The 15,490-nt window shown below is 40.0% G+C and overlaps 1 protein-coding gene across 6 annotated transcripts in view; it reads left to right on the forward strand.

The window, feature by feature from the left end:
• SLC28A1 (solute carrier family 28 member 1) overlaps positions 1–15,490 on the forward strand; it is a 56,448-nt gene that overhangs the window by 28,765 nt on the left and 12,193 nt on the right. For all 6 annotated transcript variants that reach the window (XR_012477923.1, XM_074233943.1, XM_074233942.1 and 3 more), the window contains 4 exons: positions 1,198–1,311; positions 2,921–2,998; positions 7,750–7,830; positions 11,819–11,899. Coding sequence is in view for 5 of the 6 variants with exons in the window: in XM_074233943.1 (XP_074090044.1) it covers positions 1,198–1,311; positions 2,921–2,998; positions 7,750–7,830; positions 11,819–11,899 (354 nt within the window). In the remaining variant the exon portion in view is untranslated. The remainder of the gene's footprint in view (positions 1–1,197; positions 1,312–2,920; positions 2,999–7,749; positions 7,831–11,818; positions 11,900–15,490) is intronic.

Consider the following 15,490-nt stretch of genomic DNA (forward strand, 5'->3'; position numbering starts at 1 on the left):
TCTCCTATGACTAGACTAGCAAGTTTCTCCCCTCCCCATCCCCCAAAATCATAGATCAGAGGAGACTGCTGAGGCCTGAGGCTATGCCTGAGAGTATTGAAACAGTTTTGAAGAACCACAGCCTGTTGTTAGCTTTGGGGTGGTGTCTGGAGCATGGCAGATGGATAGTGAATTGGAGAGGATGTAGTCAGTCCCAGTCCTTATCCAACTATTTTGTAAAGAAAGGGTGAACAACCCCTGGTCAATAGAATCAGAGATTTAAATTTGGAAAGGACCTTAGAAGTCAGCTAGTCTAATCACCCTTTTCACACAAAGAAACTATGACTCAGAGAAAGCAAGCAACTTGTCCAATAATACACATATAGCTAAATAAATAAAAGAATGAGTTATTTCAACTTATAGTAGCAGTGGGGCTGGGATTTGTGAGAAAGAAAGAGACTGAGCCAGTTTGCATAGATAGAAGAACTGATCCTGGTTCTGGTTTCACTGTGTGACTGTAAAGTGTGCTGGGGTCTTCTCAAAAGACCTAGGCTCACTACAATCAGGGTTATGGTCTCTTGCTCTGATGGGCTTGTGAATCAAATCCTTGGGCAAACTCTTGCCCATTGAGATGAAGGGACCATTTCATCTTTGTTTTTCATCCATTTGACTTTCTGGATTTGGAGGCTTCCCCAGGCTAGGGAGATATTAGATACTGTGCCAGGGATGGCATTTCACTTCTTGAAATATTTTCCCATCTTATCTTTATGGTTGGGGTCAGGGTCACTCTGCTTCCTTTTCTCAGGGGCTATTGCCCCTGGTACAGGGACCTCAACTTGACTCATCCAAATGGTCAAATTTGGTTCAGTCCTAGAAAAGGCATATTGGATTCAAGTCAGGCCATGGGTCCTCCATGTTGGAAGTAGCACTAGGAAATCCCTCATTCTTGGAGAGAATGGCTTTATTCCAGGGATCTTAGTTTATTGGGGTGAGATGTCCATTTCATAGAAGGTTATAGGGCTCAGCCCTCTCTATTCAGTCTATTGTATCAAACTGAATTCACTAGACCAGGTGAAAATGCCTGTTGATATTCTCCTGGCTTGGTTCCCCACCTTATCTCATATTCTTCTCTGAATTGTGATGAATTGCTATCTAGTTCATGTCTTTGTGGCAAAGGCCTGGAAAGCATGGGCCTCCTATTTTTTTTTTTTATTTAAGGTCTCCTGGAGGGCCGTATTATGGGGCCTTGGTCTGCAGTTTGTTCTTGGCATCTTTGTTATCAGAACTGAACCTGGATTTGTGGCATTCCAATGGCTTGGTAACCAGATCAAGGTATGGTAGGCTGGGTCCTGGGGCTCTATTTGTGTCATAATATACTGGAAAGGTAGAACCAGGTAGGAGTGATGAAGAAGTCTTATGGTTTTTTTGGTGATGCTTGATTTTTGGGAAAGACAACATCTATAAAAGGTAAGGAGACGATAGAACCCAACAGCTGGAGGCTGGGCACCAAGAGGTATGTTTGTGTGTGTTTTTGTGTGTGTGTGTGTGTGTGTGTGTGTGTGTGTGTAAGGGGCGGGGAGGTTGAGAAAACAGATGATGATGAAGAACACTGAGCCACTGACTCTCTTTGAAAAAATGACCAAGCTACTGCTTCTCTAAAGTCACTGTTTTGCATCTATACTGAACAATCAATCCCCCATCTCTGGGTCAGAGAGATCTTAGGAGTTGAAAAAACTTTAAATCCCTTGGAAAAAGGTCTACCTTGGTATTCCAGAGATGTAACTATAAGCATAGGCTACTGTTTCCAGATCTGAGGCAAAATTAGGATAATAATTACCATTAAAAAAGTTATTGATATCTTTTGTTTTTATATCATTTAATTTCCCACTGTCACTAAGAGATTGATAACCTTATAATAAAGAAGATTTTAAAAAAAAATGAAGTTCAGCAAAACTAACCAATATTGAATGTCTGATATTTATGTATGGTAAAAAAGTAGGTTGGGGAGGTTTCTTCATATAAATTTTTTTTTTGGAACCAAGTTGGGTCAATCTAACTTTGAGGCATTCGGTTTTAAAATAATCATTGTTCTTTGGTTTGATATAATTCTTTTATCCTTTTCAAAGCTTTCTCACTATCGCTATCACAAAGTACTGTCTCAGTATTTAGAATCAGATTGTAGTAATTATAGGAGCATAGAGCTAGAGAGGGACACCTGAAAGATCATCTGGTTTAATCTCTTTTACAGAGACCCAGAGGGTTTTTTAAACTTCTGCTAAAGAATAAGAAACCACCAAAAGAGCTTTTTTCTAGTGCTGGGAGGTTCTAATCTAATCTAATCATCTTCATGATGGTGATTTAGCAGAAACACAACTGAGCCAAGAATGAAGGAGATTCAGGAACCCTCTCTGTGATCTTGGTCAAGTCATTTCCCTTTTCTTGGCCTCCGGTTCCTCTTTGGTTCAGGGAATGGGTCGACCTAGATAAAAGAACATTGGCTTTGGAATCCAATGACCTAGCTAGGTTCAGATTCTGCTTCTGATGCCTACTTCCTAGTGACCTAGGGCACCACTCTCCCTGTGCCTCCATTTCTTCATCTCTAAAATGAGACTCCCTTCAAGCTTTAGATTTATGAGCATATGATTTCTGACTCCTTTATAGTTCTCAGAATCTATGAATCGGAGAATTCAATCTGTAGGTTTTGGCCCACAGGACCAACCAACCAGGGCTCCATTTCCTGACCAAGACTCATTATCTCTGCTGAGCATGGTAGTGAAACAGAGATGGTCACCAAGAGGGTCCTGGGCCTCATGCTGTTAATTTGTGGTCACCCGGGGCAATGGGAGGGGAGCTCTGGAAACAGGAAAACTTGTTTCTCTTCCTGCCTTTCTTTCCTTACTCCTTTCATACTGTAATTTTTTGGTTCCTCCTTGTTCCTTAGATTTTCCTGGACTATACTGTGGTTGGCTCCAGTTTTGTCTTCGGGGAGACGCTGGTGAAGGACGTCTTTGCCTTTCAGGTCAGATTTGCATTTATAGATAGGAGACATCCTGGAGCAGCTGCTTGCCAGATGTTCAGCCAATGGAGAGCTTGGTTCAGTGACCTGCCAAACTGGGGCCAGGATGGGGACAGCTGGGGACTGAGTGTCTCCTGTTTTGGGGGAGCTAACACTTTTTTTTCAATTGACAAGTGTTTATTTTCTCTCCCTATCTCCATTTCCTCCCAAATGAAAAAACAAACAAAACCTCCAAACCACCCTTGTAACAAATATGCATGGTTAAGCAAAACAAATTCCCCAATTGGTCATGTTCAAAAATGTATTTATTCTATATCTTTAGGCCATCACCCACATCTGAGTTGGAGAGAGTTTAGGAAGTTGAAAAAACTTAAATCCCTTAGAAAAATGTCCACCTTGGTATTCCAGAGATGTAACTATAAGCATAGGCTACTGTTTCTGGATCTGAGGCAAAATTAGGATGATAGGTTAGGAGGTGGTTAGCATGGGCAAAGATTTGTTCTGAGCCTGAAGCTGGTTGTACAGATAAGAATTTCATAATATGTCCAGACTGTGAAAGGTCTGTGGGGTAAAAATCCAGGTTTGAGGAATATGATATGGCTTTAGGTGATGGAAGAGGGTTGGGATTTAGGCAGTATTGGGTTAGAGGCAGACAAAGTAGGTAGAAGTCTAGGATATAACCTATTGGTCCACCAAGAGACACTTTTTGATATGACTTTTTATAAATGAACTTTTTTTAAATACTAGAAAATTCTGTACTCCAGACCCATAGGTCTTTGTTTTGTGATAAATCAAGTTACACACTACAAGTAGAATTCTGTGGTGGATAGAGTGCTGAAAGCTAGAGTGGGTTCAAATTCCGCCCCAGATATCCTGTAACTGATTCCCTCCTAGATCACTTTAACCTCTCTCTGTTTTCTTATCTGTAAAATGAAGCTAATAATAGCCCCTATTTTACATTGTTGTGAAAATCAAATGAGATAAAATAGGTAAAAACCCTTTGCAAACCTTAAAGTGAGATCACATGTCAGTTTTATAGAGAAAGCTCAGAGACCTGTTTGATAGTAACTCGTAAATCTCACCTACAATGCAAATGCCCAGGCCCAGCTCTGGCCTTGGGTGATTGCTCAGCCACATGGGAATGAGCCTGATAAACTCTTGGTTCAACCCAGGGACAAATCCAAAAGTGGTGCCTTGGTGCCCACCTAACCAAGAGAGGTTTCTGTAATGCAAGTTAGCACCATAATAAAACCAGATTAGATGTTTATTTCAAAGTCAACACAATTTTGAAAGGAATTCAAATCATATTTTTTGACATATTGTTATTTTTAAAATAACAATGAAAAATCCAAACCAGATGAATTAATAGAGGACCAGATTTCAGGTCTTTTTTTTTTAAGATTTTTCAAGGCAACAGGGTTAAGTGGCTTGCCCAAGGCCACACCCCTAGGTAATCATTAAGTGTCTGAGGCTGAATTTGAACCCAGGTACTCCTGACTCCAAGGCCAGTGCTCTATTCACTGCACCACCTAGCCACCCCTAGATTTCAGCTCCTAACTTCAATCTAGATACACACATGAACTTGGAAGGTCAAGAACTAAAAAGAACTTTAAAGACCATCTAGTCCAACATTATTTTACAGATGAGAAAACTGAGGCACAGAGATTATTCAAGATCACACAGTGGGACACTTACTATACTATTTTATCAGTTACAACAAATAAAAAAGTGACACTGGTTTTTCCCCAGCCTCAAAATGGATATAACTTCCATTTAAATATTACTTGAAGGTTTGCAGAACTTATCTATATGCATTTACATGTACTTGAATGATAGACACTATGATTATCTCAGATGAGAAAAATTGAGGCTTATAGAGGTTAGATGACTTGCTCAGGGTCATACTGTTAAAGTCTAAGACAGGATTTTAGATATGTCTTCCTGATTCTAAGCCTAGTTCTCTGCACTTTATAACAGCTTTTCGGTATCACAAAGAAGAAAAATACTTATTTACTGGTGGCAAAGGACTTTGAGACTTGACATTTGATCAAGGGAGAAGTAATAAGTGATGTTGATTTGTCATTAACCAAACTCCATGGCATTTCTCTGGGGTTCACTGGTTAGTCCCACAGTACACTGTCTCTGAGAGGCCCTGGCCTCTTTGCCCAGACACTCCCTTTGTGAGTATCTCCAAGGACTCTGGGCCCAGAACTGACCCTTGTGGAGATTTACTTGCCAACTCTCTCTTGTGGTTGGCTCAGGACATGGTGGAAGGTTGCTAAAAATGGATGTTGCTGGTGACAATTGCTGTGTTGATGGGCTTGGGGGGGGTGACATAACTGACAAGGTGTCAATGCCTAAGGAGGTGTGGTCATCAGGAGAAAGTGGCTCCTAGGAGCTCATATAACACAGAATGATTCTAGCAAGAATGTTGTAGGTAAATAAAGGGAACCAAGGAAACCCATTCATTGCCTTGAATGACAAGGGGTATAAGTTCTTTGGTAGCTTTCTGATGGAGAAGTAGCTGCTGTGACCTCACTGGTAGCAGTGGTCATTCCATTGGGTTTCAATGGAAAAATGGAGGGCTTAGATTATACTGAATTCTAGGGGTTTTGTGGGGGGGTGTTTCTTTTGGCTTTAACATACCATGAAGATATATAAGTGCAAGAGGTTTAGAGTCTAAGAGTTTTGGGACCTGAACTCTAAGGTCTATTTAATTTGTTATACCCTAGAAAGAGTGAGAGGCTTTGGAGTCTTAGGATCTGGGTTCAAATCCTACTTCTGATGCTGGAGGACTGGTCAAGTCACTTTACCTCAGTTTCCTTATCACAGGGGGCTGTATTAGGTGGTCTCTGAGATCCCTTCCAGCTGTGGACACCTCCTGTATATCACACACTAAACTCACTCCTGAGAATTCAGAGATTAAAACAAAATATTCCCACTACGAGAGCAAGTAGATAGAGTGCCCAATCTGGAGTCAGGAAGACCTAAATTCTAATTTGACTTCAGATACTTATTAGCTGTGTGACCCTGGGCAAGCCACTTAACCTTGTTTGCTTCAGCTTCTTCATCTATAAAATGAGTTGGAGAAGGAAACAGCAAATCACTCCAATATTTTTGCCAAGAAAACTTCAAATGGGGTCATGGAGAATTGGACACACCACCACCACCAAGTATTTCTCCTAGAGTAGGAGGATTTTTAGGAGTTCTTAAGTGGTTTTTGAATCCCTTTAAACATGTTTTGATTACTGCATTTTGATATAATCAATTTTCTTTGTAATCCTATGCAGTTTATTTGTGCATTTAAAAAACATACTCTGTTGGTTTCATCAGATGACTGAAGGGGTTGAGCACACAAATGAGGTTGAGAATCTGCTATAAATAGGGCCTACATTCTGCTGGAAGGAAAATAAGACGTACACCATTAAATAAGTTCAAAGAAATTATTTGGTAGTAGGGCATGAGAAACTGGGGGAATCAGGCTAGGGTAGAGTTGGAACCAAACCTTATGGGGTGCTGGGCTTTCTCAGGGGAAGAGGTGAGGAACAGAATTTTTCTTAGCCCTAGATGCCCCTTGCAAGGCTCCCAGTTCTGGGACCCCAGCCTGCCCTTCTTCAGTTGCATACTCTTTCTCTTCCACCTCTACTTTCCTACCTACATTGGTGGGAAAATGGGGCTATTAAGGGATAAGAAATGATACCTTTGACTCTGCATCCTCACTGGAGTGTGGGAATTAAGATTCCCCTTGGATACCTTTAGCTGCAACATCTTAGAAGGAAGAACTTGTATTGTTTGGGGCTCAGGAAGGAGGAAGATCTAACAGAATTCAGAGCAGCGTCTTGGCTGAATTTCCTCTAGGAAGGGAGGGAACCTAGAAGAGTCCCTTTTCAGGGTTATTTCAATTCTGCATTCAAAGTGTATTTCCTGTGGTTTAGATTATAGATTATAGTTGGAGGGTGTGGCATAGAGAAGCCCACTAATATACTTCTGGAAAAAAAGGGACTTGGATTTTTCATTTTTATTCTTGCCTTCTCTGCATCTTCCTAAATCACAGAGAAAAAAGTAGCTGGTTTTAAAACCATAAGATTTAAAGCTCAGGGATAATTTAGTCCAGGAGTTTTAAACTATTTTTTAAAAATGTCATAGACCCCTTTGGCAGTTTAGTGAAGCCTATAGACCCTGTCTCAGAATAATGTTTTAAATGCATAAAAAAGTACAAAGGTTTACAAAGGAAATCATTTATATTGAAATATGATTATCAAAATATTTTTAAAAACAAGTTCATGAACCCCAGGTTAAAAACTTCTAATCTAATATGTCTCCCTGATTTTACAGATGGAGTCTATATTCAATGAATCGGAGTTGACTCTATTGAGATCACATAGGGAGGAAATAATAGTAGGGACCATATGGATTATAGATTTTGATGTGAAAATTCATATAGTCAGTAGGCACTTACCAAGCACCTACTGTTTTGCAAATAAAACCCCCTCTCAATATATTTAAAGTGAGACCTTCTGTGATATCAGTCTTTTTTTTTTTTTTTGTAGGGCAAAATGCCCAATGTCACACAACTAGTAAGTACAAAATATCTGAGGCTGGGTTTGAATTCATCTCCTTCTGGCTCCAGGGCCTCCAGGGCCAGTGCTCTAACCACTGCACCACCTGTCTCCTGAAATATCAATCTTGAGCTGCATTTGTTGCCTAGGGCTCCACAGTTGTGCAGGGAACACTAATGCTCTCTTTGCTTTCAGGTGTTACCCATCATCATCTTCTTCAGCTGTGTGATGTCTATTCTCTACTATATGGGTCTCATGCAGTGGCTGATCCTGAAGGTGAGTTCCTCCTGATCAGGGATCAGAATCTGATTAGTTCTCAAGAGAATTCATGAAAATGAAGATAGTATTTTCTGGTGTTAGTGTTAGGTTTCCTAAAGTACTCAGGGGAAAGCTGTTGGAACCAATTAAGGTCCAGGACTGTGATTTTAGGTGCTGAGAAGTATTTCTAATCTGCAGGTACATCAGGCAGGGGCACACCTGCTGAATTATTAATTATCAGCCCTGATTGGCTAATTTCCAGTCTTTTGAACTCAGCAGAATTTTATTGAAGTACTTGCACATATGGCCAATCATCCAGTGCTCCAAATTCTGGGCTTACGTGTACTATATTTGATCTTACCACTAAAATATGACTCACCTTTTGATCCATTGTAACACCCAGAGTATATTCTGGGAAAATATCTGAATATAAATTGTATAACTCAAATGCTGGTAAAATGAGTCCTCTTGGCCTTCTAGAAACAAATAAATGAATAGCAGTCAGACTTTATGCCACACCATAGCAAATGCAGAAAATGTAAAGGACTCATCTGAGCCCATTACCAACAGAGAAAATACATAAACTATTCATAGCAATTTAGACAACTCAATTTTCTTTCCATTCTGGTGCCTCCCACTTTTCACAGGGTCCTAAAGTCAAAGGATCATAGATTTAGTCCTGGAAGGGACTGTAGAGTCAAGTAAAATTCCTTTTTATTTTTTATTTTATTTTTTTTTAATGAACAGGGCCACTGAGCCTTAAAGAGGTAAGACTGATAACCAGTGTCTCTAGCTAGCAAGTATCTCAGGCAGGATTATAACTCAGATCTTTTTCAAGTCTTGTACTCTATCTACTATACCACACTATACCACACTACTGTTTGGACTTCCTTCATAAGAACAATACAATTAGGATACAATTGATAACAAAAACTCTCTTTCCTCATAATCCCTATATCATCTAATAAAGTAAAGTAATAGTAGAGTCAAAAAATCTAGGTCCCTTGCTCTACCATATTGTGGTTTTAGTTTCTTCTTGTTATTCCTCACAGAATTGGGATAACATTCATTATTTTTTTCTCTGATCAAAAATTCAGCAAGTCAAGAAATTCCCCTTCTCTCAATAGAAGGCAAGGTTCCATATTTTCAAACTCGGAATTACCTATGAGGCAGACACTAAGGCTGGTACCACTTAGGAATTGCTCCCTTCTTTAGTTGCTATAGGATTCTTGAACTCCTACTAGAAAGGCAGATCTCAGGAACTTTCCCTACCTGGCCATATGGCATCCCTTTTAAAGCACCAAGTAGATCAAGAAGTTATTCCCTTTCTGAAGTGAAAGGCAAGAAGCAACTATTTTCCAGGCTCTTTCCTCTCAGGCTTATGGATGAGCATATACAACTCCCTTGTGCTCTGCCACCATGCCTCTATTAAAAGTTCCTTAGGGAGACTTGCCTGCTCCTTCCAGGACTTAGGTCTCTTTTTTGATATAGTGCACTCTCAATTTCTCTGGCAGAAATGTGAAAAGGGAAGAGAGAAACCAAAAAAGATTGATAGGTTTCCTTTCCTAAGTCAATGCAAAGGTTCTTCCAGAACAGTCTGTTCTACAATCAACCAACCAACATATCATGGGGTCAGCCACCATCAGTGAAACCCATTCTTCCAGGGAAGACACAACATTCCAAATAGAGACCTACTGTCTTGTATGTTTATCAGTTTAATCTGGGGAAACCACCACAAACTTCACTATCTGTTATATACCCTGCTCAATGTCACTTCTCTACATTAGTTTTGGCTATAATTCTGAATTGAGGATTATTCTTCATTTTGTATTTGTATGCCCCAGGACCTAGGATAGCACCATTACATATTAGATATTTAATAAATGCTTATAAATGATTGTTTGTGTAAAGCACTACAGAAATGTGAATTTGGGTACTCTTCTGAAGTCCCCTGAAGGTACCCCAGACCCCTTTTCCAATGCCTTCCTACACTGGGAAAAAAATATTCAGGATCAGACACTCCTCTGCATTAACCTTTTCCTCTTCCACTCTGCAGAGAGAAGGTTTTCTTAGGAGAAAGTAGAATCTTTACTGACCATAAAAAAGATCATCATCATTGATCCTGAATAGTTGTCTCAGCAGAGTCCTTGGACAGCTTACTGGGTCTGGCAAGGGAATACTAGAAATATGAATTGTAGAATTTTGAAGCCAGAAATCATCTTAGGGACTCTGTCATTGGTAGTAGTTAATATTTGGATAAAGCTTTTAGGTTTTCAAAAACAATGTAAGCACATGACCTTATTTCATTCTCATGACAACCTCCACTACAAGTATTGCCAATTCCATTTTTCTGATGAGGAAACAGAATTGGAAAAATAGATGAAGTGACTTGTCTATCCTAGAATAACTAGTGGGAGATGTGGGATTTATATCCAAATTTTTCCTGTCTCCAAATACCACCAAATACCAAATTCTACTTTGTGGCATACTGCATCCAATGGACACCAATGCATGCTATATTTAATTGAATTAAGTTCAGCTTCTTCATTAGGCAAGGTAAGGAAACTGAACTTGAGATGTCAAATGATTTACCCAAGATCATCCAATGAATTAGTGGTAAAAGCAGGACTAGAACCCACTTCTTTTGATCATCTGTCTGGATCCCTTTCCAGTGTACTTGACTGAGCAACAACTCAGAGTATATAATAACATTTAGAGCTGGAGGGGACTTCATAGAATATTCAGTCCAACCCTCACATCATGTGTGTGAAGAAACTGAGTCTGAGAGAGAGTCAATGACTTGTTCAAATTTTCCAGATGATAAGAAGCAAAGTAGGACTCCAAACTAAGGGCTTTCACCCACCATAAAGTATAGGTTAGATCCCCACTTGTCAAGTATGATGCAGATAAGATTCTTGATCAGAGCTCTGAGGAGATGGACTCTTGAGGTTCCTTCCATGTCTGAGATTCTAGGATTCATCCCAAATCCTTTGCTTTCAAATTCAAAGCTCTTTCCATTGTCCCTGGGTAAAGAAAGCCATCTCATTTATCTTGTTTTTGTTTTTAGGGGGTTTTTTGGTAAGGAAATGGGGTTAAGTAGCTTGCCCAAGGCCACACAGCTAGGTAATTATTAAGTATCTGAGGTTGGATTTGAACTCAGGTACTCCTGACTTCAGGGCCAGTGCTCTATTTACTGCACCACCTAGCTGCCCCATATCATTTTTCTTGAACTGAGATTTCAAGTTACTAATGACTAATACAAAGGTCACACTAAGGAGCTAGAGAGTCACAAATTATAGCTAATATAGACCATCAAAAATGGAGTTGATCTGGTTCAACCTTCTAATTTTATAGATGAAGACATGAAACCTAAAAGGCATAAATGACTTACTAAAGGTCATTACAAGGAGTGAGAAACACCACAGAAAGTGACCATGTTGCCAAATGTGATGGTACATATTTATAATCCCTGCTAATGGGGTGGGTGATGCTGGTAGAGATCTGAGTTTCAGGAGGCGAAGTTATTAGGTGTTCACATTAAATCCAATATTGATATATGGCGAGCACCTAATACTGGGGGCCTCCAGACTGTCTAAGGTGGAATGAATCGACTCATGTCTAAAATAGAACAAAGCAAAGCTCCTGTGTCAATTAATGGTAGGATTGGGTCCTTGAGTAGCTGGACTGGGTAAGCTAGAGAGACCCAGACATAGGAAGAATGAGAGAAGGGGTGGGGGGAGGAGGAGGGATATCAAGAGACCAAGATTGAGACACAGAGATGCAGAGACACAGAAAGGAGGGGGGTCTGGAGGGAGGAAGGTAGGAAGAAAGGAAAGAAGGAAGAGAGAGAAATAAAGAAGGGAAGGAAGAGAGAAAGAAACCATTTTTGTTATTTTGAGAGAAAGACGATTGTCAAAGATGTATTCCTGAATCTCTGATGAGAAAATGAGATAAAATAAGTTGTTTTATATGCCAAGAGCTAATGTATTACTTTGGCTCCTTCTAGATCTCCTGGCTGATGCAGGTCACCATGGGAACCACAGCCACAGAGACCCTAAGTGTGGCAGGAAACATCTTTGTGAGCCAAGTAAGTACTCTCTAATTTATTTTTTTTTCTCTCCCCTGATAAGTAGCTCCAGATTCACTCTCAGAAAGTCATTTGACTCTTAGTCTTTAAAGCTCTGTATTCTAAGAATCCTTCAGACCTTTCTTCTAGGAAGCTTATGCTCCTTGTCTATGTCTTCCTGATATGAGGCTACTAGCACTATCAGCTATATAATCCCCATCATTTGGAGGCTTCTTTTTTCCCCTGGGCCACCCTCAAGACTCAGGTTCTTGTAGGCTTATAGATTAGAATGTTACAGGTAGAAGGGACTGGAGAAACCATCTAGTTCAACTTCATTTTATGGGTGGAAAAAATCCCAAATGACAAGCCCAGAGACATGGAGAGAGATAGAAGAAGTTGTTTCTTCTTTAAGGCTACCCAGTGGCAGATCTTTCTGTACAATATCCAGACATTTTTTGATAGCCCAGGGGCTGTGGATAGAGGAGAGCCATATAGGATCAGCCCATAATCTTTGGTTGTACAAATATATTATGAAGAAAGCCAGTCCACTGGAAGAGTCCAGGGCACAGGTACTCTTTTCTATGGGAAATGCCCTACATAGGACATAGGTGTCACCAGAATTGGTCTGGGGACCCCATTTCAGCTCCACACATACTTCAGGGCTGTGTATACTCCAATCCAACAGCTTGTTGCAGATTCAAAATTGTAAAGTCATTCTGTCCTACACAGTACATATTAAATCTAAACTGTGAGCTTCTATATTCTTTCCTATGAGATCTGCTTTGAGCAGAAAATGGTCAGGGTGCCTGAGGTGACCTAAAGGACTGGAATAATAAAACATCTAGACTTCATTTGCCAAAATAAGTGGGAGGTTCTGAGAACACTTTTCAATTAGCAGGAATTCTTTACCTCAGGTTCATGAATTTGCTTTGCTGGTTTGTTTGACATATTTTGATACTGTAATTCATAACTGGTTTCCTTTGTAATCCTATGCATTTTATTTAATACATTAAAAAATCATTATGAGGTCCACAGAGTTCACCAGACTGCCATAGGAGTCCATGGCAAATGAAAAATTCTATAAAAAGTGAATCTCTAGGAATAGAATACTAATTGTACACTGTAAATGTAGGGGGAAAATGTTTTCCCTAATTTAGACTCTTTTTATTATCTTAGGGCCCTCTGTTTGTGAGTTGAATTCTGCTCTGGGTTCTGTCATAATTAGATGCTGGTTAGGGCCCATCCTGCCTCACCTTCATAGGTGACATTCAAGTAGGGAACCTGGGTAGAATATCCTTGGGAGGTTTATTTTTTCAGCCCAATGCCTTGTTTAAGAAAGCTTAGGCTTCTAAATGTCCAGACCCCCCCACATCAGAGCTGCTGGAGACAACTGAGAAAATGCTGGCAGCCAAGTCAGACATCACCCCAGTGACTGCCAGAGAAAACCTAGTTACCTCAATAATAAATAGTCACAAAGTGTTTGGCTCTCCCAAGTACTCTATCATCTTCATTCCATAAAAAATGGTTCTGTAGAAATAGAATACCAATTGTGCACTGTAATATTTGGCAGAAAACAAGTTGGATTTCCTGATGAAAAGATGAGATCCTCCCGTGGCCTTATCCTGAGGCTCCTGACTCCCTCAGGTAGACATTCTTAGCCTAACAGAGTCATAAATCTCACTCTTCTCTTCTCAGAAGCTTCCAATATTGCCTTTCCCATCCATCCTCAGGAGAGCCAGAAGAGAAAGGTGGGGGAGGGCAGTTGTAGCTCAGGATTGGGCCATTCTACAAAAGCTCAGAGAGAGAGATCTCAGTAATCCTCAGTCAGGTTGCCTAAGTAATAAATAATCATAAAGTGCTTGGCACACCAAATACCCTCTCATCCCCTCTATAAAAATGACTTTGCAGAAATATAATGCTCTTCATAGCTTGTAGAATTTGTCAAAAGACATATCTGCTCTTTTCCCTCCCTCTCGTCTCACCCAATAGCCTTCTAGAGCTCAAAGCTTACATCTAGCAGAGAACCAAAAGGAAAGAGGGTAAGTTTCTCCATTGGTGCCTTTTATAAGGACTTTCAAGAGTCAACCAAAAGGTCTTTTATTTTCTTTTGTAGGAAGGAAATAGAAAACAATGAGAGAATAAATACCTTCATTTAATTTGAAGGGTCAAGCTAAGCCCCCACCCTCACATGCTATATCACCTCAACTTTCCAGAAACAGGTTCATCATTCATTCACATGGGTCCCCTGCAAAGGCTTCCAGGACTGAGCCTTCATTAACCAGTGTTCTGTTACAGATAAATTAGTTGGGGATTAATTTCCTTAGGAAAGGATGAACTAAAAAGTCAGTATTCTTTGTTTCAAAGAAAGTTCTTTGAAGATCAAATGGGTCTCAGGCAGTCTCCTTCAGAAATGGGAGTAAAAGGCAAGCCTGGTTGTGTGTAACAATTCATATAAACTGTATTATACAGGGGCAGCTAGGTGGCAAATTGGTTAGAGCACCGGCTCTGGAGTCAGGAGGACCTGAGTTCAAATCCAAAACCTTGGACAAGTCATTGCCTTAAAATAAACATTAAAAAACATAAACTGTATTATACAGAATCTGATCTTATAGCTCTCATCTTGCTTGCCCTGCATTGATAAACTATGTGAGAATATTAGCAACTACCTTGCCTAAGATAAATAGCCAAGAGGACTCTGTGGAAGACTACAATGATCAAAATAAGGAAAGTGGTTTTTTTTCCCCCAAGGTGTCTCTCACTTTCTCTATTCACTCATTATTCTTCTGCTGGAATACATAACTCACTCTGCCGACCCCCACCCCCACCCCTACCACCAACTGACTTTGCTGTCATATTCTGGTGCTTTCATATCCAAGCTGACTTCCTACCTACTTCTCTTCACCATAGGGATCTACCTGAACTCCATGTACTCCATGGAGTGATGGTCACTTCCTCTGCTCTTCCAGGATTTCTCTTCCCAGCACAAGAGTCAGAGAAGTGATTGTTTATTATAAAGAGTAATCAATAATTTTTTGCCTTTTTTCTTCTACTCTGTAGCATCTCAGTCTCCTAACACTCTCCTTGTGCTGACCTCTACAACTCAACATCCAGATACCTCAGTGCCTGCCTTTATGGGCAGGAATTCTATATTTTGGGCAAGCCCCAAAGGATTTATTAGTAGAGAGATTTCAGGAGAACCCAGGAACTTGATATGTTTTTGTTTTCATTAATCTGCAATTGAAGCTTAATATTTTCTTTCTTCCAATACTTCCATGGAAATATTTTTCCTTCTATTAGGATTTCCTTCCATTTTAAAATATTATTTTTCAGAAGGGATCCATAGGTTTCACCAAAAACAACAACAACAACAAAAAAGATTCAACTACTTTCTTATGACAAGGGTCTGAGGGCAAAGCACTGAACTCTGTTTATTCTTTCTTATCACATTTGGATTTTTCTCTATTTCCTCAGGAAGACTCTTTCCCTCAAGTCCTGTTAGGCAGGTCCCATTTTCTTCTTCAGGGTGGGAATTCCCTACCTTACAATAAGATTCCTGGTTGGTGACCTTCAATGTAGTCTACTCCTGTTCCTGGAGACTAATTAAATGTCTTT

This window comes from Macrotis lagotis, chromosome 4 (genome assembly GCF_037893015.1).
Source record: "Macrotis lagotis isolate mMagLag1 chromosome 4, bilby.v1.9.chrom.fasta, whole genome shotgun sequence".
NCBI lineage: Eukaryota > Metazoa > Chordata > Mammalia > Peramelemorphia > Peramelidae > Macrotis > Macrotis lagotis.